Source organism: Triticum dicoccoides, chromosome 5A (assembly GCF_002162155.2).
Source record: "Triticum dicoccoides isolate Atlit2015 ecotype Zavitan chromosome 5A, WEW_v2.0, whole genome shotgun sequence".
Lineage (NCBI taxonomy): Eukaryota > Viridiplantae > Streptophyta > Magnoliopsida > Poales > Poaceae > Triticum > Triticum dicoccoides.
This window is the reverse complement of record NC_041388.1, coordinates 141,501,510-141,527,759: the sequence shown is the minus strand read 5'-3', so window position 1 is coordinate 141,527,759 and position 26,250 is coordinate 141,501,510. Positions and strand designations below refer to the sequence as shown.

The window sequence follows — 26,250 nt, the reverse complement described above, 5'->3', positions numbered from 1 at the left end:
TTATGAGCTTTCCTTCAAAGTTTCTCATAAAAGGTTTAATGAGGCGACATATGCAATACTTTCTATTTTTTTTCCACTGAGGTTTTTAAAGGAAAGTATACAAAGCATATTTATTGTTCTCCAAACTCACCAATGAGTTTTCTCATTTCTCAAAGGTTTTCTCATATGAGTTATCAAGGAGACAATAATCATTATATGTTGCACCTTTTCTCCTTATTCTTTTTTCATTGGGTTTAAAGGAGTTTTAGCAACATATCTGCTCTATTCTCCTCATATTTTTTCCACAGGGTTTTGGGGGGAGATTCTCAAGATTAGTGTGTCCAACCCGAATAGTCATGTCTCCTCTCTCTATTGAGGGATGCCTCCAAACAGGCACATCTTCTTCCCACCTCTTCCAGATGTATATATACTTGAGAATCAATAGAAATCCGGACTAATAGTCCATTACTTTCATTCAATCTCGTTTTACAACACTATTCAAGCAATTACGGCGAATCATGCATCTCGTCCTGACTACACCCGTTCCTGGAGCAAGATGGCAGAAACCTCCTCCAAGATCATATAAAATAAATATTGATGCTTCTTTCTTTGATGATGGAGGAGGGCGTGATCATTGCAATTCTTCGGAATTTTCAACGAAAGCTATGGCAGGGCCATCAGAATCTCGATCATACTCTCAAACGCCCGAACTGCAGAATCCTTGGCTCTACAACATCACCTGGAATTCGCGGTCTGAAATTACTCTATATAAGGTCGGCTGTACCAAGGTGGTGATGGAGTCCGATTGCCTGGAGCTGGTCGAAGCTAGCAATGGGAAGATTGAAATATGGAGTCCTTATGCAGCAGTTTTGGCATACTGCTTACATATTTAGCTCATGGATTTCATTTAGGCATTGTCCCAGGGAAGCTTATGGTTTAGCACATTATCCTGCTAGGGGTTGTTATGATTCTAAAACTAGTTATGATTGGGTAGATGGAGCTCCCAGTTTCTTGTTATGGCATGTACTACTCGACATAACCCTGCCAAAGATTGAATAAAAGTGCCATGAGGCTTTACCTTCAAAAAACATGAAAGCAACCGATGATATTCTAATAAATAAATAAACCAATGCTGCTGCTGGTTTGGAGGACATTCATCATGTCATTTATAACAAGGGGAGCACATAAACATAAGGACTTCGCGGATACTTTATCTACACTTAGTTACATCACCAGGGCCGGAACGAGTTGTGGTTAGCTTCTAACAAGAGTCAACAAGCCTACAGAAAAAACAGATGACATCAAGTTTATATGAGATATACATGCAGCGCTAACTGTGGACTGAATTCCAGATAGAGACTTACCAAAATGACCTTGTATTCAGATCGTCCGGTCCCAAAGTCATTCCGACTAGAACAAATTTCATATTAAATGAACAAAATGAAATACTCTATTACTTTCACCAATGAAGCGGCTATACCAATGAACAACCTGTGAGACCGATCCAAGATTAGTCATTGTTCAGCACCAAATTCCAAGATTTGAAATTCGTGGCAACAAAGTAAAAAGGTAAATACCAATCAATGGGCTACTCTACTGAGGCTTAGCTTGCAGGTAGAGCGTTAGATTGCTTCTGCGTCTTCTTTTTGCCTAGAGAAGAGAAATCAATAATATGATGTAAGCACGCCTCATTTGTTTTCTGCAGGTTTCGAGACATAAAAAAAGGTACTGGTACAAGAGCCTTCCAATAAAATTAGATCAAACATTCTTGTAATGATTAAGGGTACAAATGAATTGCTCTTTAGTTTATATCAGAACTGAAGCACACCATGATACTTTAGTGTTTTTTCAAAGAAAAACTGTTGCTTTATTATTGAAGAACTACACCAAAATTAAATGCCTGAAATTATTTGCCATGCAGATCTGGATCATGAATCATGTGATGATTACGTCTTCCCTAACTAAATGCTTCCCATGTTCATTTTAGCAGTAAAAGTATCAAAAGATATACAACAAAGTAGCAACTAATAATGAGCAGATTAATTACTTATTCGACATGGCCAAATTATTTTTTACAGGACAAAGAAAAGTATTAAAATCCAGCTCTAACCTGTGGTTTTTGAAGAAGGAACTGCCGCTTTGTTGCACCTGCTTCTTCCCAATTCATTTCTAACTGCAGATACTGGAGTGTCTGCTCTCTGAGCTTTTGTTGCCTGCAGACGACTTGGCCCGCTTGATGATAATTGTGGAGAGATTCCTGAGCACAACCCTGATGTGCTTGCAGGCAGCTGATCTAGAAGCTGTGGGAACATGCACCACTCAGTAACAGAAGATGTTAAGATATTGCGCCTATGATCACAAGGAGATGGCCCCAAACCTTTTTTTGAGGAGTGCTGCTGTTCCGAGCAGCATGTAATACTGAATTATCAGAACCATGTAATGCCGAATCATCAGAACCATGTAATGTTGAATTATCACATGGTACCAACCCATTATTCTGTGACGAGTTTGCAGTTGTATTACTTGCATAGCTGTGTGACTGCTCCGCGCATGATTCACGGTAAAGCTGAGCAAGCTCCAATCGAAGCTGGTAGTTTCCCCGTGAATGATACATTTTTGTAGCAAGAGGAGCTGGCACATCTGATAAATTAAATGAAGAAATCATAACACCATCTCATAAGAACTACCTTGCAGAGAAACTTAAAAAACAGTATGATGTTAGCCTTAACTTGGAAGGCAGAAACTTATCATTTGCTAGGTTATTGGTGCCCCCAGCTAGACACAGGCGCAAGTTTTACAGCCAAGCCAATGTGAAATAATATAGGACCCGAACAAGAAACTGTGGTTCCCACTCGGATCCTCACGTAACACAGACCCTTCATGTATATTTTATTCATTTGTTTAGCATGTAAGTATTTCCTTGTGAAAAACTAGTATAGTATATTTTACATATACTCCCTCCGCCCCATAATATAAGATCGTTTTGCAAGCTAAAACAGCTTGCAAGACAATCTTATATTATGGGACGGAGGGAGTATTATTCAAGTCCCATATATTTCACGTATATTCTAATGTGCTTTTCTAATAAGATTTTGCCGACGACAAAATTGCTAGTGAAAGAGTCAATGTGATGATGATCAACCAGAATTGATACCAAACAAACCGACATCCGTGTAGCATTTGAAACTGGAAACCCCATCGAAGAAAAAGCTGTTGGGTGGGCATCAGCGTAGGAGCTCATATTATTGATGATTAAACTATGTCTAACTACAATTAAGAAATATTTGCATTGCTCACAATAATCAACTGCTGCATTTCTAAGCTTCAACCCCAGAAGAATAACATAAGTAAAATTCACTCCTAGACATCATTCTCCTTTTTTTTGGCGAGTAACTCCAGACATCATGTCATCACAAAATCAACAATATTTTGATTGACACTGTCAAATCATATCATTTGCTGAAGCACGGCGGACTGATTTTAAATTTATAGGACGTATAAAGGGGATGCTGTCGAATAAGGAAATTATTTCTGCAAAGGCCAACCAATTCCGTGTTTAAGACCAAACTTGGCTCCCAAAAATGGTCGTTAGCATGATTAGATGCATGTGCATAGAAAACATAAGCGGCACAAAACATAAGCATACTGATAAGTACATTGTACCTCTAAAACGACTTTCAGGAGCATTGATGGCAGGTGTTTTGAACCCTATACAACAAAGAAGCATAAAATAAGCCATGGCACGATTAAAACCTGACCAGAAAGTTGGTCCTTGCCACAACCATTATATAGCTACCAATTGAAACATCTATCCCGACAGTGAAGCTGCAACCCAAGAGTCAAACACATCTGCTACCTCTGTAGTCCGTACTATCAATTTCTCTAGATAATGGACTTGGATTGACATATTTCACATCTAAACAAAAGTGGGCTTAGAAATATGTATCACGGAGGATCACAAGCTAATGCAAACCACAAACGTGGAGGCAATACTAATAACAGCAGTACATACAAAGGTGAAATGTTTCAAGAAACTATTCAACATCAAATGAAGTAGAATAAAAACTTCACCAGATTGAATTAGAAAGAAAGTACCACTTACTTTGATCAGCAATAGAATTTAAATGTTTGCTCTCGTTTCCATTGGTCAACTCAAAGTCATTGACTATGTTCTTATTTTCAGGCTGAGACTTTAATTTCACTTTTATATGTACCTTTTGATCTATCAGATGTCAAGGCAGCAAAACTTCGAACGGAAATCCATATAACAAGGAATTGATATGAAGATAAAACATTGAACATAAAAAATGCATATAGCAGAGTAACGTAGACACCCAAAGTAAATAAACAAGAATCAAATTGTTTCGCATAAGCTATTAACACGGATACTTCCATTGCTTGTCAGCTTTATTTTCCTGCCCTTCTTTGGAGGCTTCATAGGATGAACATCGTCTTCTACACCCATCGAATCGTTTGGGTTCACCTTCCCTGAGCTACATCGCTCTGCAGAAGTCAAAATATCAATGAACTTCCAGATCAGTTCAATGGACTCACATTGTAAGGAAAGTGTAACTTTAATTAGAGTCACGCCAAGCAAATGTGTAACAAGGAAGGTTTGAACAGTCATAAATCAAAAACCATGAAAACTCAAACTTTTGGTATATAACATGTCAAGTATTGTTGTCTGTACGTTTTAACGGAATATAGTAATCGAACGAATAACGCCGCCCTAAATAAATGAATTATTTCACAATACACTACTATGTTGATTAACATTATTGGCCAGTTGCATGATGAATAATAGAGTGGTTGTGCCAATAGTCATTACTAAAGTCAAATTATGACAACACAACGACATGGGGCCTTTTGGATATACATACTGCAAATTATGTAGTTTATGCACTGACTAGCTTGGAGTCATGCTAAATAGATGTTTGCAGCATTGTTTCCAACCAAAACAGTATGTAGTTTATGCACTGACTAGTCTGGAGTCATATTCACTGTCATGCTATCATATGAACTAAATTACACCAAAACAGTGTTTAGTGTAACGTGTTGAACAATACCTGCATGAGGTGCATAATGGCTGGCCTTAACAGGCTTCTGGCATGTATCACAGCGGACCTTCAATATAAGATGTTAGCTCAAATTGGAAGCAGAAAATGAAAAAGGGGGAATCTAGATTTATCAAAAAATACCAGGTCCAATGGATCAGCCATAGGTTTTGATCCGAATATATGCATATCTGCACATAACTAAATCATAAATTGTGGCGTCAACTGATAACTTTACAATGTGAATACAATATAATGGCACTGTGTGTCACAACATAAACATGACATGTAGTATATGAGCCGAGAAACAAACTGAGAAAAACTGATCAGTTATCAAATAAAATACACATCAGACAAAACTGAGTAATAAAAATGGTTGCTAGAAAAATAGTGCCACTGATAAAGGCACGCAGAAGTTGTAATGTTAGTGTGTGAGTCTCTGATCTCCTGGTTCAAGAAATGGAAGGAACTTACCATCTTCATCAAGCAAATTTGGTTCATGTGCGCTAAGAAGTTGCTTGTGTAGGATATGTGAAGCACCCTTCTCATTAATCACCTCATCTGCCAATATGTCAGGGGGGAATCTTATTTTCATTCTCAAATACCCAGAAGGTTTAAGTTATATACGTTTTTCAAACAATGAGCATTTATTTTATTCTCTTATGAGAGCTATGTTTAAAAAATCCAGCAAAATGAAATATGGAGGCAAGTAACCGAAATTCAGTTCTCCAAATATGATTAAAAAAAACATAACCTTGCATACAGATGGTGAAATTTCTAAGGTCACTACACTACCTCCAAACAGAGATAATGTAAACGGAGACATAATAAGTATACAGGTCACAGGTATTCGTGAAAATGGAAACTTATATTGGAGACTGAAGTCATGTTGACCTCTATATTATATAGACAAACCAATAGTTTTGCAATCAAGAAAACAGCTGGAAAGGCATCATGACTTGAATTTTATAATACCAATGCTACTGGTTTTACTCTGGTGGATATGGGGAATTGGGGATCCGCCAATAAAATCAAGAGAATAAACTAAATGGAAGCTCATTTGTTATAGTTTACCAGGTGTGGCATGATTTTCCATCATTAGCTTCAGCACAGAAGCCATTTTAAAATGTCCAGCCATGCAGACCATTTTGTAATAGCAACCTACATTGAACCAAATGCACATGATATTAGTTAAAGTTTATTCAAACATCCAAAGTTGGATGTGGGTGATATCATGTTGCAAGAAACTTTGCAATGCGTTCACTAATTCAGAACTAGTAGTTTGATTATATGCCTGGTCATTGTCTTTCCAGCATTTAGTCTCTCCATGGAGAAAACGGATGCGCAGATATGTCACCGGTATGTGGTGTCCCATGTGCCACCGATTCATGAACAAATCTAATGGGAAATTTCAACAACACAAGTGCAGCTCGCATTTCATAACTAGAAACAAACTTAAAAACATTTGGCACTAGAAGTTGCTGATGTCCACAATTCAACATGTCAATTTTTTCTGAATATTTATAAAATGAAATTAAATCCTAAACATTCAAGGCTGAGACAATGAACAAAAATAATCACAGACCTACGCTGACAATTCAAACTCCAAGCTCTCTAAGCATCGCCATGAAAATTGTGAATATAGTACTGTTAACTCAATACCCTGTCACCTCGCCAACTTATCAGCCAGTATTGCGTAAGTTCCATTTGCATGCGGGGCCTAATCTTTTCACACTCCTGAGAGTTAAACCAAAACTGTAAAAAAAATACCTAGAATTGAACTGATGTTACATTGACATTCCCCATCCAGCTTCTCACATTGCGGCAAATCTAATGAAATCCTAAAATGTGTGCCCCGAATGCAAGTTTGATCTCCCCACCATTACGTCCTCTCCTACTTTCAGATCACACTACACTTAAACGTTTCAAACAACGATAAGTGCGCAACTAACAGGCAAAGCACGCGAAGCCGTGTCATGTACAATGTGACAATCCGAATATCATACACCTATGATCATTCCACTAGTCGCTAATTCATTTAAAATTTGAGATCAAATTCCGAATAAAAAACTCTTAGGAATCTCAAAAACTTGTTTCACAAGTCAGGGCTTCACTAAAACGAATCACGGAGTTAGATCGAATTACGACTAAATTTTGACGAACTGACCCCAGTAAAAAACACACGGGAAATTTTCTTTTAACTTCACAAGTGCCTCACCTGCAATAGCCGAATTCCTGGACGACGCCGAGCCCTCAAAAAATGCCGAAAAAATCAGGGGATGTTGAGGAAATCTCGGTGTCAATCGGTGGCCCTCTGGCGCCGCAGGCGTCTCCGCCGGTAGGACTGTTCGCCGGCGGGCGCCTCCTTCCCCCTCGCAATCCCACTTGTCACATGCCAAATTCCGCGACTAGGAAAGCGCGAAAAAAGTGAGCCGGAGGCGGAGGAAGACGCAGGAGAAGCGGCAAGGTGGCGCGGAGAGATCTCCTACGCTCGGCGGAGGATCCCGGCGATCGCCGGCGGCGAGGGGGAGGGGAATAGGCGCACGAAGGCGAAGCGAGCGCCAAGCGTTTGGAGATTTGGGGCGGAGGCGTTCGGCCTCGGTCGGTTCTTGTAACGAGCGAACCGACCGGGTGGGACGCCTGGTCTGGGTCCGGATCCAACGTAGCTGGTCCGACCTAGCCAGCGCCGCTCGCCGCTTAGCTGCTCGCCGCGGCAGCAAGGGGAGGAGGGGAAAGCAAAAGAGGGCGGCATCTTTGCGTCGGCGATGGCGGCGGCGGCGGGGGCGAGGAGCAGGGTGGCGTTCGTGCTGGTGGACGGGATAGGGGACGTGACCATCCCGTCCCTCGGCGGGCGTACACCGCTGGAGGCGGCCGCGGCACCGCGGCTGGACGCTGTGGCGGCGGCTGGGGTGGTCGGGCTCATGGACCCCGTGGAGCCCGGGCTCGCCTGCGGCAGCGACACGGCGCACCTCTCCCTCCTCGGGTACGATCCCCGCGTATACTACCGCGGCCGCGGCGCGTTCGAGTCCATGGGCGCCGGCCTCGCCATGGCCCCGGGCGACATCGCCTTCAAGGTCTGGTTCTGGCGACGGTTGATTACATTTCTTACTTCTTATAGCAGTATAGCAGCCTTAGTACGCTCTTGTGCCTTATTATTTCTAATTACTTAGCTTACCTCATAGAGTATTGCTAGGTAGTTTACTGTTAATGGTTCAGATCATTGACTGGTCTTGTAATTCCTTTACTAAACTGGAGCCCTTTCTTGTTAGATTTTTGCATACTAACAATGTAGTGTTGTTTCCCTTTGCTGAATTATTGCCCTGGATTGTAGACTGGCACTCCCTCCGTAAAGAAATATAAGAGCGTTTAGATCATTACTTACTGAGGGAGTACTTTTGAAGCCATGCAGTAAACGGTGTGTCTGAACTGATGAATGTATTGTTTCCCTTTGCTGAATTATTTACCCACACAGTCGAACTTTGCTACATTGGACGAAAGCACGGGGGTTATCGTCAGCAGGAGGGCGGATAGGCACTTTGAGGAGGAAGGCCCAATCCTCTGTGCTGCATTAGATGGGATGAAGCTTCCATCGTTTCCCGAATATGAAGTGAGAGTCAGGTGCACCACCTATTCATACTGAGCATTGATGTGTTATTACTGTTTTTCCTATTACCATAATTAACACCTTTCTACAGGTACGCTACTGAGCACAGATGTGGTGTGGTTGTCAAAGGACCAAGGCTAAGTGGAAACATTTCCGGAACTGATCCGTTGAAAGACAACCGCTTGCATCTAAAGGCTGAACCTTTGGATGATTCGGAAGAAGCCAAAAACACCGCAGCTTTGGTTAACGAGCTCTCTAAGGAGATCACGCGTATACTGGTTTCTCAACCCATCAATGCAAAGCGTGCAGTCGAGGGGAAGAATATTGCTAATGTTGTGCTATTGCGAGGCTGTGGTATCCGGATTGAGGTTAGTGAACTCAATATTTGTCTCGTGCAACTACTAATTCCTAGAATGGGGTGTTATCTGTCGTGATAAATTGATAATTCCTGCAGTAATAAATAGGAATAAATTTAATAGGTTTGGAAAGGTTTGCACAATGCTCTTTGCTTTGGAGTACCATGGTTCAATCCCATCAAAATAAGTATAATCCTGATCTGATTCTTGAGTTCTAATGTTGATTTTTTACCAACTTAAGCTTAGGGTATCTTGTCATCATAACACATATAGGAACATACTTTTGGCCAACACCTACATTGGCTCTTCCAAATCTATTGAAGATTACTCCTACAAGCATAAGAGTTTCGCATCTAAAGCATGCAAGAGTTCCCTGCTGGAACTTGATGCTACTTGACTTCCATTCTAATGAAGTGGCATGCGCCTATACTAGGTACCTCCCTTTGAAACCAAGCATGGACTCACGCCGTGCATGGTAGCTCCTACCAAGATCATAGCCGGGCTGGGGCTGTCATTGGGCATTGATATCCTTGAAGCACCTGGAGCAACTGGAGATTATAGAACTCTCTTAACTTCCAAGGCAAAAGCTATAGCCAAGGCACTCTCTGCTCCTCTGGACACGCCACCTCGTGTTTTTGTGCCTGGAGAGGATGAATATAAAGCCGGAAGAGAAGACGGATATGACTTTGGTTTCTTGCACATCAAGGTTAACATAAATATAGGCTCTCTTTACAACTAGTATTAACTGTGTGATGCTGATAGTTTGTCTTATAACGTTAATGCAGGCTATTGATGATGCTGGCCATGACAAGGCTGTCAAGTTAAAGGTGCGAGGCCTGGAAGCTGTTGACCGGGCTATTGGTCAGCTTGCAAGGCTCCTGTGGGAAGCTGAGAAGTCCGGGCAGTACCAGTACTTCCTCTGTGTCACTGGAGACCACTCTACTCCGGTTGAGTACGGAGACCACAGCTTCGAACCTGTCCCGTTTGCGATATGCCGGCTGAGAGATTTTGTGGGAGCAATTGGGGAGGACAATGTGATGAACACCCCCCTCGACGATTTCCCACTGCCTTCGGTTAAGTCCGGAGAAGATTTAACCGATGATTCAGAACCAGCGGAACACAAGCCTGAAGAGCGGAAAGCTTTTAGCGGCGATAAAGTGTGTGAATACACCGAGATTGCTGCTGCAAGGGGCTGCCTTGGGCGGTTCCCTGGAAGTGAGATGATGGGCATCATCAAGAAGTTCATGAAAGCAAAGAATGATTAACGCCAGTTTGATTGCTAACATTGTACTTGATCTTTGGGCGCGAAGCTTCTTTGTAATAACGACGAATGGATAAACGGCACAGAACCAGCTTAATATGATACGAATAAAATCTATCATGGTTGAGGTATAATGACATGTGCTTTGAATCATAAGTTTAAGCCCTTTTTTTTCCTTTTTCCTTTTTTGAGGCGTCTGGCTTATGAAACTTCTTTTTTCTATATCTATACCTACTAATAAAAGAAATAGGTATTCTTGGTCCGTCATGTTATTTTGCAGAAAATCCCCTTAAGTTTTTGGTAATAAACCCGTAGTACATATTAATCAATTTTTAAAAAATCCATAGATTTTTAACCCTAACTCGAAATTTAACATGTTATATATGAAATTTGATTAGAATAATATGTAGGATCTGAATATGATATTATTTTTAACTATTAACCATTTTAAAAAATGCTATTTACGATGAAATGTTAATCAATAGCGTATGATCAGTCTTTCCTTCATAGCGGTGCCGCTCCGAATTGAAAATGAACACTTCGGCAAAACTAGGATGGGGAACAAAAACAGTATCTATAAACTACACAGAAAAAATAGATTTATCATTCTATGCCGAAAGGGAGACGTCTTAAGATTGAGGCCAACGTCAACGGGAGTGGGAAGAAGGATAAATAGAAACTCAGATTGGATGCCATGTGTTGAAATAAAGGATATGAACTTACGAATTCATGGTTATTAGATTAGTAAGTGTTTTTTTTCATCCGTTGCAATGCACGGGTTCATTTGCATCGTATGCCGAGAGGGAACGTCTTATGAAACGTGTTGTATTGATGTCAACACTAAGGCTTGGGATGCCATGTGTTGAAATAAATGACATAGACCTATTAAATTTTGGACTCATGGTTATTAGATTAGGAAGTGTTTTTTTCATCCGTTGCAACGTACGAACTCATTTGTTAGTCTAAGCTTACGAAACTTCTGACTCCATATGTAGTCTTTTTGCGTAATTCCCTGTGCCTTCGGTGTAAGTTACACAACAATATGCAAGTGGTGGGAAGACTATAAGTATTCCCTTAGTTAACACCGTCGCTCTAACAAAAATACTTGTATGCACCAAAAACCCCGAGTTCCACGGGGTAAATCCATTAAAAAAAGAACAAATTTTAGCAGAAGGAGCTGCTACAATTGGAGGCGAACTTGCTTTAGGAAAAACGTATTAGTAGCTGATATGCCATGGAAAGGTTACAATTTTGAAGACGCGGTACTAATTAGCGAACGTTTGGTATATGAAGATATTTATACCTCTTTTCACATCCAGAAATATGAAAAAGATATTTATACCTCTTTTCACATCCGGAAATATGAAATCCAAACGGATACAACAAGCCAGGGCTCCGCTGAAAAAATCAGTAAAGGAATACCACATCTAGAAGAACATTTACTCCGCAATTTGGACAAAAATGGAGTTGTTAGGTTGGGATCCTGGGTAGCATTATTTAGCTTGGCAAGAAGAATTTGTCACTACGTTCCGGTCCATATGAAGAATGCGCTGTTCATGCCAGAAACATACTTTCTCTCATTTATCAACAGCTATAGTTTGTGATACAAATATCTTGATTGCGCAAAGACTTGTATTGGAGCAGAGCATTCAGAATGCAATGATAAGCATAAATCTAGATACAGTAGCTGTCATTTCATACGTACAGAAACGTGAATACATCAGTGACTCCCGAGCTACAACTGCCTTGAGCCGTACAGAAAGCATAACACCAAGAATATCGTCAACACGAGCGCCGAAATACATCGAAATCAACATTGGGTTTGACCAAACTAACAATGCAAACCAATCTACAGACCAAAAAACATTCACAGGTCAATCAGGAAAGAGAAAAAACATATAACAAACATACAGAAACAGAACATTTCCACCTGGCACCATCCACTGTTTTAAGCAAGAGCAACAACTGATAGGATTCAAAGGAACTGATGCAATCCACAAATACAAACATGAAATGTATTTGCCCCAAAAAACGCCATGAAATGTCAACAACACTTTCAGACGTACAGGTCTATATATTTATGAAAATAAACGCACAATCCGCCTGTCTCGTGCCATGAAATGTATTTATGCAACTGGTCTGGACAATTCGTCACAGCGGGCAGAAAGTCTTGTTGCCAAGAGGACAGATACATTGAGCAGAGATATATCCTTCAAAGAAGACCACGTCGCCTTTTGTAGTCGCTCACAGACAGAGTTAGAGCATGCCTCCTTCCATCATTGTCAGGGATTTTGTAACCCATCGTTGCTTCTATCTTCTGCTTCCTCGCCATGTAGGCCTCAAACTGACCTTTGGGTCCACCATACTGCTTCAGAACAGCCAATGATATAGGAAGTTCAAAATTATGTAGCGGATTCGTTTCTGTCCCGAGATCCAAAGGTGCGTTGGTATCAACCAGCTTCCCAGCTTCAGCAGCTGCTACTAGAGCTGAAGCTGTGACTGCTGTACCAACTCGCACCCCACCCTTCACAGCTTCCGTCACAGCTATTACATTATCGCTGTTGCCATTAGCGGCTTCAGCATTTTCTGCTTCTCCTTCTGGCTTTGCTGCATAATAGTTCCTCGATCTTGTCCACCTCCTTGAGAAAGGATCATAACCAGCCTCTCCAGCCTTCAAACTTGTATTAACAGCTTTCATTTCTGATGCATTCTTGAAATTCTCAGCACGGTTCTTCCTGTTCATCTCCTCTAACTTTGCTGCCTTCTCATTAGTTGACATTGGCTGAGCAATCTTCTGCAGATGATTCAGCCTTGCACGGATCCTTTCTGCTTCTGCATCATCCCTCCGGACCAGGGCCATCTCCAACTGATCCCTCAACCTATCCTTCTCAGCAGCAACATTCATAGGACGTCTCACAGCTGATTTCTCTTTCAGCATCCGCTGTACAGTAGCTGCTGAATACACAAAATTGTAGGCCTCTATAATGGCTTCTTTCTTCTCCAGCACTTCCTGCCGGGTTGGTATGCGTACGCCATTCTTTTCAGCCTCTTGAAGCCACTCCTTGAACTCTTCTTCAAGGACAGGAGAGTCGGAGACCTGAGTCATCTGCCACCGAGCAGCATTAGCTTCATTATCCCATACAACATTGAGATACTTGCATGTTTCGTAACTCTCCAGTTTGTACTGCCGATCTGGGTCGTTAGCATCCACGTTTCTAACTATGCACAGCCTGTACTTGGGGGTGCCTGATTTTGTCTTGCCAATCCCAAGCCGCACAAAGCAACCAGATACAAGGTCCTCAAAAAAGGGTTCCATGAACCACTTCACCAGCTTTGACCTCCGAAGGGTTATGCTCTTCACATCATCAAACTTGAGAGGGTCAAGTCTACTTGGTGATTCGTCAAACTCATCATCCCGATTATCCTCAGCAATCCCAACATGGTCGTTCATCCTCCCCCTGTTACCGCCATCATTGCTGCCATCGCTCGGGGGGGTTCCAGCCCTGCGTCTATTAGGCGAGCCGCCACTCTTGGGAACCAGATCCTTGAACCTGCTACGGTACCCTTCCGGATCCTGCTGCCTCATCCTCTTGGCTCGCAGCTCGTCGAGTGCGCTCTTGGTGGCAGACCTGTCAGTCCGGGCCGAGGCCCGCAGCCGGCTGGGCGGTGGGGGAGGGCTGTCCTTCCGGGCCTTATCCGCCTTGGACGAGGACGCCCGTGCCAGCTTCTTGAGCTTGTAGTCGTCGATCCTGGTGCTCCGCTCCGCCAGGATCATCTCCCTCTGCAGCTCCGTCATGTTCTCCAGCTGCTCCTTGTCGTCCTCGTCCTTGTACAGGTCGCTCCCGACGGACGGCGCGCTGTCGGAGTCCTCACCCCCGCTCCGCCTCCCCTCGTCATCAGGGTCCTCGTCGTCGTACCCTCCTCCTCCCCGGCCGCCGCCCTTCCCCGTCTGGTGCCTCTTCTTGAGCGGCACCTGCGAGCCCGGCGGCAGCCTCTTCCTCGGGTGGCTCGGCGCGACGTCCGAGTCGGAGTCGCCGTCGTCGGAGCCATCGGAGCCGCTCCCGCCGGAGTAGGAGCCCCCAGCGCGGCGCCCGTGCTGCTGCCAGCGCTGGTTCGACTGCCGGGACTGGCCGCCCTTCCCCACGGTCCGACCCGCGGCCTGGAGAAGCAGATCGTCCAGGTTAGGGTCCGGCATCGCTCCTCCTCTCCTCCTCAAGAACCCCTACAAGAACAATTCCCAATAGCAAATCGCGAAATAAACAGCCATGAGTACTCCGCCAAGTAGCAAAAGTGGAGAGGGAGGAAGAAGATCTGCTGGATTACCTTGGAGCTTCGGTGGCGGCGGCGAGAGGTCGATGGACACCGTCGAACACGAGAGGGGAAAAGGAGGGGTTCTGATCTGTTGTTGGGCCTTGGCAGCAGCAGAGAACTCAACAACGGGCCCGTTTATTATTACGCTGCCTATACCTGGCCTATAGCTGGCCAAACGGGCCGGCACAGCCCGGCCCGGCCCGCCATGGCACGATTATTAGTCGGGCCGTGCCGTGCGGCCTGCGTTCTGCCCCCTCCGGCCCAAGCACGGGCCGGCCCGATGGCCCACTAGCCTGATGGCCTGCTAGGTTGTTTCTTGGGCTGATTTTGGCCTGTTGGGCTGTTTTTATGTGTTATATATATATATAAAATCTGGATAAAAAATAAAAAAAGATAAACGGGTCGTGCCGTGTCGGCCCGCATGCCCAGCCTTCAGGCCCAGGCATGGCCCAAGGCAGGCAGCGTGCCTGGCATGGCCCGATTAGAGCGTGCCGGGCCTGGCCCATCACGTGTCGGGCCAGCGTGCTTGCGGGTCGGCATGCCAGGCCTGGCCCATTTGGCCAGCTATAACCTGGCCAAACGGCCCGGCCCGGCCTGTGCTAATCGTGCCTGGCCTGGCACGGCCCGCCATGGTACGTTTAATAGTCGGGCCGTCTCGGGCCGGCCCATAGGCGCTGCTCCTTGGCCCAGGCACGGCCTGATTAGTAAACGGGCCGGCCCGATGGCCCGTTTAGCACGCTGGGCTGTACATATTCAGCATGTTGGGCTGTTTTTTTAGGCTTATTGGGCTATATTTTAGGTATAAATATATAAAAAAAATCTAAAAATTATATAAAAAATTTAAACGGGTCGTGTTGTGCCGGCCCGCATGCCCAAGCCAGGCACGGCCCAAGGCGTGCTGTCGGGCACGACTCGTTTAGCCCATGTCATGCCTGGCTCATAGCGGGTCGTGCCGGCGTGCTCACGGGCTGGCCTGTTTGGCCCGAGCCGTTTGGCCAGCTATAATGCTGCCTCTTTGGGTTTTGGACTTGTGGTTGATGGTAGTCAATGTATACACGATTGATGTTAATCTCTCCCCCTCCCATACAGTGGTTTTGGAAGCAAGGTATGGACCTTAGTAATCATGTTTTTTTTACCCCCAATACATCCGGAACGTTTTTTTATGGCATTTTAGTTGATGTGAAGTGGCAACTTTAGTTGTTAACACATGGCAACTTTGTTCCAGTTCGGTTTTTTTTGTCAAAAATTTGTCATGTTTGCCAACCTCTTCTGAACGAAAGTTGCCATGAAAAATGTTCGGATTGCCATGCTTAAAATCCGAACGTTCGGGTTTTATGAGTTCCAGATTTTTTTTCCACTAATAGTATGTTTATACCTATGAAGTTCTCCAGCCAAACCAAGAGGTATCATCTCATGCCTGAAGGCGGGTTAATGAATAACTCTATATTAGGACCTTATTCAGGAGATGAGGTTCTAAAGGCTCTATTTGATATTGGGGATATGAAGATTATGACATATGCTTGGTGATGATCTGGTTAATTGCGGTGTTATACCATTTTGATGGAATGAAACTACAATTGTTATGGTCCTAAAGTAAATTCCCCAGAGAAGGTAACTCATTTTGGACCCATCGGCCTGTGTAATGTGGTTAGTGATCTCAAAGATGCTTGTTGCCAGATTAAAATTAATACTTCCAGAGGTAATGGATGTAATTCGGAGAGCTTTTGTGCTAGGACATCTTGCCACTAATAATGTTCTTGTGGCATATGAAGTTACCATACAAGTAATAATTAAAGGGGTGTGAAAGAAGGACTATGTGTGGCGAAATTGGGCATGCACAAGGCATATGATTGTGTTGAATGGATTTTCCTGAGTGAAATTGATTCTATGTGGCATGGGTCAATTTGGTGATGTTGCGTGTTTCTATGGTAGAGTACCGCATTCGATTCAACTCTAAGGAATCTGAGGCTTTCACTCCCATGAGAAGTCTGAGACAAGATAACCCACTTTCGCCTTGCTCCTTCTACTTTGCACAGAGGGGTTGGCAACCCTTTTGTTAGATGCTCAAGAGACCGACAGTCTTAATGGGATCAAAGTTTGTAGGAAATGCATCTGTGATTAAAACCTTCTATTTGTTGTTAACACTTTAATTCTTATGAGAGCAAATATTCAATATGCAGCAAGTTAGCAGACTACCTTACATCTTGTTGTGGAGTGTCTGGGGAAACTGGTGAGTGTGAACATATCAAGCATCTTTTTAGTCCTAATACTAATGTGGCAATTTGGGAACAAATTTGATCTACTTCACATTATGACAGAAGTGTTTAATGACAAATATTTGGGGCTACCTACCATGGCCAACATGAGTAAATTTGATTGTTTACAACATTTAATTGATCAGGTTTGGCAGATGATTAATGGGTGGAAAGAGAAGCTTTTGCCTACAGGAGATAAGGAGGTTATCTTCAAGTTAGTTGTTCAGCCAATACCATCATACACGATGTTTTGGTATTTAAAAATCCAAACAAGTTTGTAAAGGAATTATTGATGTGATGTCACACTTTTTGTGGGGTGATAGTGACAACAAGGATAGGATGCATTGAATGGTGTGATGGAAGATGTGTGTTCCAAAGATATAAAGAGGCATGGGGTTCCATGATATGCACAGTTTGAACCTGGTAATATTGACAAAGCAAGATGGCACTTAATTGATAATCTAGATTCTCTATGTGCAACCATTTTTTCGGGTTAAATATTTCCCTGATGTGGACTTGCTCAATGCAACTTCAAGGAAAGGAGCTTCCTTTAATTGGTTGTATTATGGTTGGTGTGAACACCTCCAAAGCATGAACACATTTGGAGAGTAGGTGATGGTCAGAAAAATAATATTTGGAATGACACGCGGATTCCTAAATGCAGAACAAGGAGAGTGATCAAAACCCATGGTGGGTACTTATTGTCTGAGGGTGGGGATCCAATTGATCCTAGCATGGGATAGTGGGATGAAGATCTGGTCAGGTTCTAGTCAGTAGGCCTGGAAACAATACTCGGCATCACCTTTGCCATAAAATAGACGATTTTGTTGCCTAGAGTTTTATAAAATAAAATGGGATTTTCACAGTACTATCCGCATATCACACCAAATGGGATCATAAGCACGGGAGAAAACAAACAAGAACTATGGTATGAATTTGATGAATTCTAATCCTATTTGGGGTATTGTCTGGAAATTGAAATGTCCAGCAAAAGCCAATATATTTGTCTGGAGAGATCTTCATGGAACAATATCATGTCGTGTTACTTTGGTGGATCATCATATCGAGGCCTCATGGCAATGTACGTACTGTAAGAAGGGGTGAAAGATGTATTGCACTTGCTTATCAGATGCCCAAAGGCCGAGGAAGTGTCGGGTATGCTTGGGATTTATGAGATAATCATCCCATCATGTGATGCGGACCTAGTTGGTGAAGCTATGCTAGAATTTTGGCTATCCAACATAGTTGACCGTGCATATGTTGTTGGGGAACATAGCATGCAATTTCAAAAAATTCCTACGACCACGCAAGATCTATATAAGAGATTCATAGCAACAAGAGGGGGCGAGTGTGTCCACGTACCCTCGTAGACCGAAAGCGGAAGCGTTAGGTTAACGTGGTTGATGTAGTCGAACGTCTTCACGATCCAACCGATCTAGTACCGAACGTACGACACCTCCGAGTTCAGAACACGTTCAGCTCGATGACATCCCTTGAACTCTTGATCCAGTAGAGGGTCGAGAGAGAGTTCCGTCAGCACGACGGCATGGTGACGGTGATGGTGATGTGATCCGTGCAGGGATTCACCTAAGCACTATGACGCTATGACCGGAGGAGTAAACTGTGGAGGGGGCACCGCACACGGCTAAGAGAACAATTGATGTGCCTTTGGGGTGCCCCCCACCCCCATATATAAAGGAGGGGAGGAGGAGGCGGCCGACCAAGAGGGGGTGCGCCAAGGGGGGTCCTACTAGGACTCCTAGTCCTAGTAGGATTCGCGGATCCGGCTTGCCTGCTCCCTCCCCATGCTCCCATCCGTGCTCCCACTCCATCCTACGACTATCCTTTTTTTTTCTAATCTAATCATCTCCCCTTGATTTTAAGGGGGTGGGACGGGCCTTATTTTGTTCCAATCAAATCATCCCACGTATGCGGGAGCACGGATGGGTGCACACGGGGGGAGCATGCAAGTCTCGTCCAGGATTCGCCCCCCCCCCCTCTTTTCCTTCTCTTGGAGGTGGAAAGGGGGAAGGAGAGGGAGTAGGAGAAGGAAAGGGGGGTGGCGCCTCCTTCCCTAAACCAATTCAGCCTCCTCCCTTGTGGGGCGCACCATCCCCTTGTGGGCTAGTTAGCCTCCCTCCTATGGCCCATATGGCCGATATCTTCCCCCGGGGGGTTCCGGTAACCCCTCCGGTACTCCGGTATGTACCCGATACACTCCGGAACCCTTCCAGTGTCTGAATACTACCTTCCAAAATATCAATATTTACCTCTTGACCATTTCGAGACTCCTCGTCATGTCCGTGATCTTATCCGGGACTCCAAACAAACTTTGGTCAACAAAACACATAACTCATAATATAAATCGTCATCGAACGTTAAGCATGTGGACCCTACGGGTTCGAGAACTATGTAGACATGACTGCGACACATCTCCAGTCAATAACCAATAGCGGAACCTGGATGCTCATATTGGTTCCCACATATTCTACGAAGATCTTTATCGGTCAAACCGTAATAACAACATACATTATTCCCTTTGTTATCGGTATGTTACTTGCCCGAGATTCGATCGTTGGTATCATCATACCTAGTTCAATCTCGTTACTGACAAATCTCTTTACTCTTTCCGTAATACATCATCCCGCAACTAACTCATTAGTCACATTGCTTGCAAGGCTTATAGTGATGTGCATTACCGAGAGGGCCCAGAGATACCTCTCCGATACTCGGAGTGACAAATCCTAATCTTGATCTATGCCAACCCAACAAACACCTTCAGAGACACCTGTAGAGCATCTTTATAATCACCCAGTTACGTTGTGACGTTTGATAGCACACAAGGTGTTCTTCCGGTATTCGGGAGTTGCATAATCTCATAGTCAGAGGAATATGTATAAGTCATGAAGAAAGCAATAGCAATAAAACTTAACGATCATTATGCTAAGTTAAGGGATGGGTCTTGTCCATCACATCATTCTCTAATGATGTGATCCCATTCATCAAATGACAACACATGTCTATGGTCAGGAAACTTAACCATCTTTGATTAACGAGCTAGTCAAGTAGAGGTATACTAGGGACACTCTGTTTTGTCTATGTATTCACACGTGTACTAAGTTTCCGATTAATACAATTCTAGCATGAATAATAAACATTTATCATGATATAAGGAAATATAAATAACAACTTTATTATTGCCTCTAGGGCATATTTCCTTCAGTCTCCCACATGTACTGGAGTCAATAATCTAGATTACATAGTAATGATTCTAACACCCATGGAGTCTTGGTGCTGATCATGTTTTGCTCGTGGAAGAGGCTTAGTCAACGGATCTTCAACATTCAGATCCGTATGTATCTTGCAAATCTCTATGTCTCCCTCCTTGACTTGATCGCAGATGGAATTGAAGCGTCTCTTGATGTGTTTGGTTCTCTTGTGAAATCTGGATTCCTTCGCCAAGGCAATTGCTCCAGTATCGTCACAAAAGATTTTCATTGGACCCGATGCACTAGGTATTACACTTAGATCGGATATGAACTCCTTCATCCAGACCCCTTCATTTGCTGCTTCTAAAGTAGCTATGTACTCCGCTTCACACGTAGATCCCTCCATGACACTCTGTTTGGAACTGCACCAACTTACAGCTCGACCATTCAATATAAATATGTATCTGGTTTGTGACTTAGAGTCATCCGGATTAGTGTCAAAGCTTGCATCGACGTAACCATTTATGACAAGCTCTTTGTCACCTCCATAAACGAGAAACATATCCTTAGTCCTTTTTGAAGGAAATATGCCCTAGAGGCAATAATAAAGTTGTCATTTATATTTCCTTATATCACGATAAATGTTTATTATTCATGCTAGAATTGTATTAACCGACAACTTAGTACATGTGTGAATACATAGACAAACAAAGTGTCCCTAGTATGCCTCTACTTGACTAGCTCGTTAATCAAAGATGGTTAAGTTTCCTAGCCATGGACATGTGTTGTCATTTGATGAATGGGATCACATCATTAGAGAATGATGTGATGGACAAGACCCATCTGTTAGCTTAGCATAATGATCGTTCAGTTTTATTGCTACTCCTTTCTTCATGACTTATACATGTTCCTCTGACTATGAGATTATGCAACTCCCGAATACCGGAGGAACACCTTGTGTGCTATCAAATGTCACAACGTAACTGCGTGATTATAAAGATGCTCTACAGGTGTCTCCAATTGTGTTTTTTGAGTTGGCATAGATCAAGATTAGGATTTTTCACTCCGTCTATCGGAGAGGTATCTCTGGGCCCTCTCGGTAATGCACATCACTATAAGCCTTGCAAGCAATGTGACTAATGAGTTAGTTGCGGGATGATGCATTACGGAACGAGTAAAGAGACTTGTCGGTAATGAGATTGAACTAGGTTTTGAGATACCGATGATCGAATCTCGGGCAAGTAACATACCGATGACAAAGGGAACAACATATGTTGTTATGCGGTTTGACCGATAAAGATCTTCGTAGAATATGTAGGAACCAATATGAGCATCCAGGTTCCGCTATTGGTTATTGACCGGACATGAGTCTCGGTCATGTCTACATAGTTCTCGAACCCATAGGGTCCGCACGCTTAACGTTCTGTGACGATTTGTATTATGAGTTATGTGTTTTGATGACCGAAGTTTGTTCGGAGTCCCGGGTGAGATCGGAGACATGACGAGGAGTCTCGAAATGGTCGAGACATAAAGATCAATATATTGGAAGGCTATATTCGGACATCAGAAAGGTTCGAGTGATTTGGGTATTTTTCGGAGTACCGGAGAGTTATGGGAATTCATATTGGGCCTTAATGGGCCATACGGGAAAGGAGAGAAAGGCCTCAAGGGTGGCCGCGCCCCTTCCCCATGGACTGGTCCGAATTGGACTGGGGAAAGGGGCGCCCCCTTCCTTCCTTCTCCTTCTCCCTTCCCTTTTTCCTATTCCATGTGGGAGGTGGAATCCTACTAGGACTAGGGAGTCCTAGTAGGACTCCACACTTTGGGCGCGTCCTATGAGGGCCGGCCTCCTCCTCCCTCCATCCTTTATATACGTGGCCAGGGGGCACCCCATAGACACAAGTTGATCATTGATCCCTTAGCCGTGTGCGGTGCCCCCCTCCACCATAATCCACCTCGGTCATATCATCGTAGTGCTTAGGCGAAGCCCTGCGGTGGTAGCATCATCATCACCGTCATCACGCCGTCGTGCTGACGAAGCTCTCCCTCGACACTCAGCTGGATCGAGAGTTCGTGGGACGTCACCGAGCCGAACGTGTGCAGATCACTGAGGTGCCGTACTTTCGGTACTAGGATCGGTCAATCATGAAGATGTAAGACTACATCAACCGCGTTGTCATATCGCTTCCGCTTACGGTCTACGAGGGTATGTGGACAATACTCTTCCCCTCTCGTTGCTATGCATCACCATGATCTTGCATGTGCGTAGGATTTTTTTTGAAATTACTGCGTTCCCCAACAGTGGCATCCGAGCCAGGTTTATGCATAGATGTTATATGCACGAGTAGAACACAAAGGAGTTGTGGGCATAGGTATATACATATTGCTTGCCGTCACTAGTTGTTTCTTGATTCGGCGGTATTATTGGATGAAGCGGCCCAGACCGACATTACGCATACGCTTACGCGAGACTGGTTCTACCGACATGCTTCGCACACAGGTGGCTGCTGAGTGTCTGTTTCTCCAACTTTAGTTGAATCGGATTCAATGAACAGGGTTCTTTCTAAAGATCAAAAAGCAATCACTATACCGCGTTGTGGTTTTTGATGCGTAGGTAAGAACGGTTCTTGCTTAGCCCATAGCAGCCACGTAAAACTTGCAACAACAAAGTAGAGGATGTCTAACTTGTTTTTGCAGGGCATGTTGTGATGTGATATGGTCAAGACATGATGCTAAATTTTAATGTATAAGATGATCATGCTTTGTTAAAGTTATTTGCAAATGGTAGGAGCCTTATGGTTGTCTCTTTATTGCATAATATGCAAGCGCCATATAATTGCTTTACTTTATCGCTATGCGATAGCAATAGATGCAAAAGCAATAGTTGGCGAGACGACCATGTGATGACACATTGATAAAGATCAAGATGATGGAGATCATAGTGTCATGCCGGTGACGATGGAGATCAAAGGCACAAGATGAAGATAGCCATATCATATCACTTATATTGATTGCATGTGATGCTTATCCTTTATGCATATTATTTTGCTTAGTTCGACGGTAGCATTATAAGATGATCCCTCACTAAATTTCAAGGTATAAGTGTTCTCCCTGAGTATGCACCATTGCGACAGTTCTTCGTGCCGAGACACCACGTGATGATCGGGTGTGATAAGCTCTACGTTCACATACAACGGGTGCAAGCCAGTTTTGCACATGCAGAATACTTGGGTTAAACTTGACGAGCCTAGCATATGCAGATATCGCCTCAGAACACTGAGACCGAAAGGTCGAGCGTGAATCATATAGTAGATATGATCAACATAGTGATGTTCACCATTGAAAACTACTCCATCTCACGTGATGATCGGACATGGTTTAGTTGATATGGATCACGTGATCACTTAGATGATTAGAGGCGTGTCTATCTAAGTGGGAGTTCTTAAGTAATATGATTAATTGAACTTTAATTTATCATGAACTTAGTCCTGATAGTATTTGCATAACTATGTTGTAGATCAATAGCTCGCGATGTAGCTCCCCGTTTATTTTAAATATGTTCCTAGAGAAAAATAAGTTGAAAGATGTTAGTAGCAATGATGCGGACTAGCTCCGTGATCTGAGGATTATACTCAATGCTACACAGAAGTATTATGTCCTTGATGCACCACTAGGTGACAAAACTATTGCATGAGCAGATGCAGACGTTATGAACGTTTGACAAGCTCGGTATGATGACTACTTGATAGTTTAGTGCACCATGCTTTACGGCTTAGAACCGGGACTTCAAAAACATTTTGAATGCCACAGAACATATAAGATGTTCTAAGATTTGAAATTGGTATGAGGCCTCTAACAGTACATTGCCTACAAGATGGAGGAGAATAGCTCGACCAGTGAGTATGTGCTCAGATTGTCTGGGTACTAAAATTGCTTGAATCAAGTGGGAGTTAATCTTCTAGATAAGATATTAATTGATAAAGTTCTCTGGTCACTATCACCAAGTTACCGGAACTTCGTGATGAACTATAATATGCAAGGGATGACGAAAACGAATCCTGAGCTCTTCGTGATGCTGAAATCAGCGAAGGTAGAAATCAAAGAAAGCATCAAATATTGATGGTTGACAAGACCACTAGTTTCAAGTAAAAGGGCAAGGGAAAGAAAGGGAACTTCAAGAAGAATGGCAAGCAAGTTGGCACTCCCATAAGGAAGCCCAAAGCTATACCCAAGCCTAAAACTAAGTGCTTCTACTGCAAAGGAAATGTTCATTGGAAGTGGAACTGCCCTAGATACTTGGTGGATAAGAAGGATGGCAAAGTGAACAAAGGTATATTTGATATACATGTTATTGATGTGTACTTTACTAGTGTTTATAGCAACCCCTCAGTATTTGATACTGGTTCAGTTGCTAAGAGTAGTAACTCGAAACAGGACTTGCAAAATAAACAGAGACTAGTTAAGGGCGAGGTGATGATGTGAGTTGGAAGTGATTCCAAGGTTGATAAGATCACCATTGCACACTCCCTTTACCTTCGGGATTAGTGTTGAACCTAAAACAAATGTTGTTTGGTGTTTGTGTTGAGCATAAATGTGATTGGATCATGTTTATTGCAATACGGTTATTCATTTAAGTCAAAGAATAATTGTTGTTCTATTTACATGAATAAAACCTTCTATGGTCATACACTCAATATAAATGGTTTATTGTATCTCGATCGTAGTGATACACATATTCATAATATTGAAGCCAAAAGATGCAAAGTTAATAATGATAGTGCAACTTATATGTGGCACTGTCGTTTAGGTCATATTGGTGTAAAGCGCATGAAGAAACTCCATGCTGATGGACTTCTTGAATCACTTGATGCTTGCGAACCATGCCTCATGGGCAAGATGACTAAGACTCCATTCTTCAGAACAATGGAGCAAGCAACATACTTGTTAGAAATAATACATACTGATGTGTGCGGTCCAATGAGTGTTGAGGCTCGCGGCGGGCATCGTTATTTTCTCACCTTCACACATGATTTGAGCAGATATGGGTTGATACGTCTCCAATGTATCTATAATTTTTGATTGTTCCACGCTATTATATTGTCTGTTTTGGATGTTAATGGGCTTATTTATACACTTTTATATTATTTTTGGGACTAGCCTACTAACCCAAGGCCCAGTGCAAATTGCTGTCTTTTTGCCTATTTCAGTGTTTCACAGAAAAGGAATATCAAACGGAATAAAACCTTTGGGAGAGTTATTTTTGGAACAAACGTGATCCAAGGGACTTGGAGTGGATGTCAAGCAACCAACGAGGAGGCCACAAGGCAGGGGGCACGCCTACCCCCTGGGCGCGCCCTCCCCCCTTGTGGGCCCCTCGTGGCTCCATCGACCTACTTCTTCCTCCTATATATATTCATATACCCCAAAAACATCCAGGAGCACCACGAAACCCTATTTCCACTGCCGCAACCTTCTGTACCCAAGAGATCCCATCTTCGGGCCTTTTTCAGAGCTCCGCCAAAGGGGCAATCAATCGCGGAGGGCCTCTACATCGACTCCATGGCCCCTCCGATGATGTGTGGGTAGTTTACCTCAGACCTTCGGGTCCATAGTTATTAGTTAGATGGCTTCTTCTCTCTCTTTGGATCTCAATACAATGTTCTCCTCAATCTTCTTGGAGATCTATTTGATGTAACTCTTTTTGCGATGTGTTTGTCAAGATCCGATGAATTGTGAGTTTATGATCAAGTTTATCTATGAACAATATTTGATTCTTCTCTGAAATCTTTTATGTATGATTGGTTATCTTTGCAAGTCTCTTCGAATTATTATTTTGGTTTGGCCTACTATATTGATCTTTCTTGCAATGGGAGAAGTGCTTAGCTTTGGATTCAATCTTGCGGTGTCCTTTCCCAGTGACAACAGGGGCATCAAGGCATGTATTGTATTGTTGCCATCGAGGATAAAAAGATGGGGTTTATATCATATTGCTTGAGTTTATCCCTCTACATCATATCATCTTGCCTAATGCATTACTCTATTCTTATGAACTTAATACTCTAGATGCATGCTGGATAGCGGTCGATGTGTGGAGTAATAGTAGTAGATGCAAAATCGTTTCGGTATACTTGTCGTGGACGTGATGCCTATATACATGATCATGCCTAGATATTCTCATAATTATGCACTTCTTTATCAATTGCTCGACAGTAATTTGTTCA

The 26,250-nt window shown here is 43.2% G+C and overlaps 3 protein-coding genes across 3 annotated transcripts; 1 reads left to right on the top strand and 2 right to left on the bottom strand.

Moving 5' to 3' along the window:
* Positions 1–1,030: 1,030 nt before the first annotated feature.
* LOC119300418 lies at positions 1,031–7,622 on the bottom strand. The gene is made up of 13 exons (XM_037577386.1): positions 7,252–7,622; positions 6,108–6,194; positions 5,508–5,594; positions 5,178–5,224; positions 5,046–5,103; positions 4,369–4,482; positions 4,082–4,201; positions 3,643–3,687; positions 2,357–2,619; positions 2,090–2,279; positions 1,557–1,629; positions 1,344–1,470; positions 1,031–1,259 (listed from the first exon to the last, which is right to left on the bottom strand). Exons 2-11 carry the CDS (start codon positions 6,178–6,180, stop codon positions 1,583–1,585), a joined length of 1,044 nt encoding a protein of 347 aa, XP_037433283.1. The 5' UTR covers positions 6,181–6,194; positions 7,252–7,622; the 3' UTR covers positions 1,031–1,259; positions 1,344–1,470; positions 1,557–1,582.
* A 68-nt stretch (positions 7,623–7,690) lies between these two features.
* On the top strand, positions 7,691–10,410 carry LOC119300417 (probable 2,3-bisphosphoglycerate-independent phosphoglycerate mutase). Its single transcript, XM_037577385.1, has 5 exons — positions 7,691–8,107; positions 8,506–8,651; positions 8,729–9,005; positions 9,427–9,699; positions 9,779–10,410. The coding sequence occupies exons 1-5, from the start codon at positions 7,799–7,801 to the stop codon at positions 10,256–10,258; spliced, it is 1,485 nt and encodes a 494-aa protein (XP_037433282.1). The 5' UTR covers positions 7,691–7,798; the 3' UTR covers positions 10,259–10,410.
* Positions 10,411–12,135: 1,725 nt separating this feature from the next.
* LOC119300416 (protein RTF1 homolog) lies at positions 12,136–14,675 on the bottom strand. Its single transcript, XM_037577383.1, has 2 exons — positions 14,578–14,675; positions 12,136–14,476 (listed from the first exon to the last, which is right to left on the bottom strand). The coding sequence occupies exon 2, from the start codon at positions 14,447–14,449 to the stop codon at positions 12,467–12,469; it is 1,983 nt and encodes a 660-aa protein (XP_037433280.1). The 5' UTR covers positions 14,450–14,476; positions 14,578–14,675; the 3' UTR covers positions 12,136–12,466.
* Positions 14,676–26,250: the final 11,575 nt, after the last annotated feature.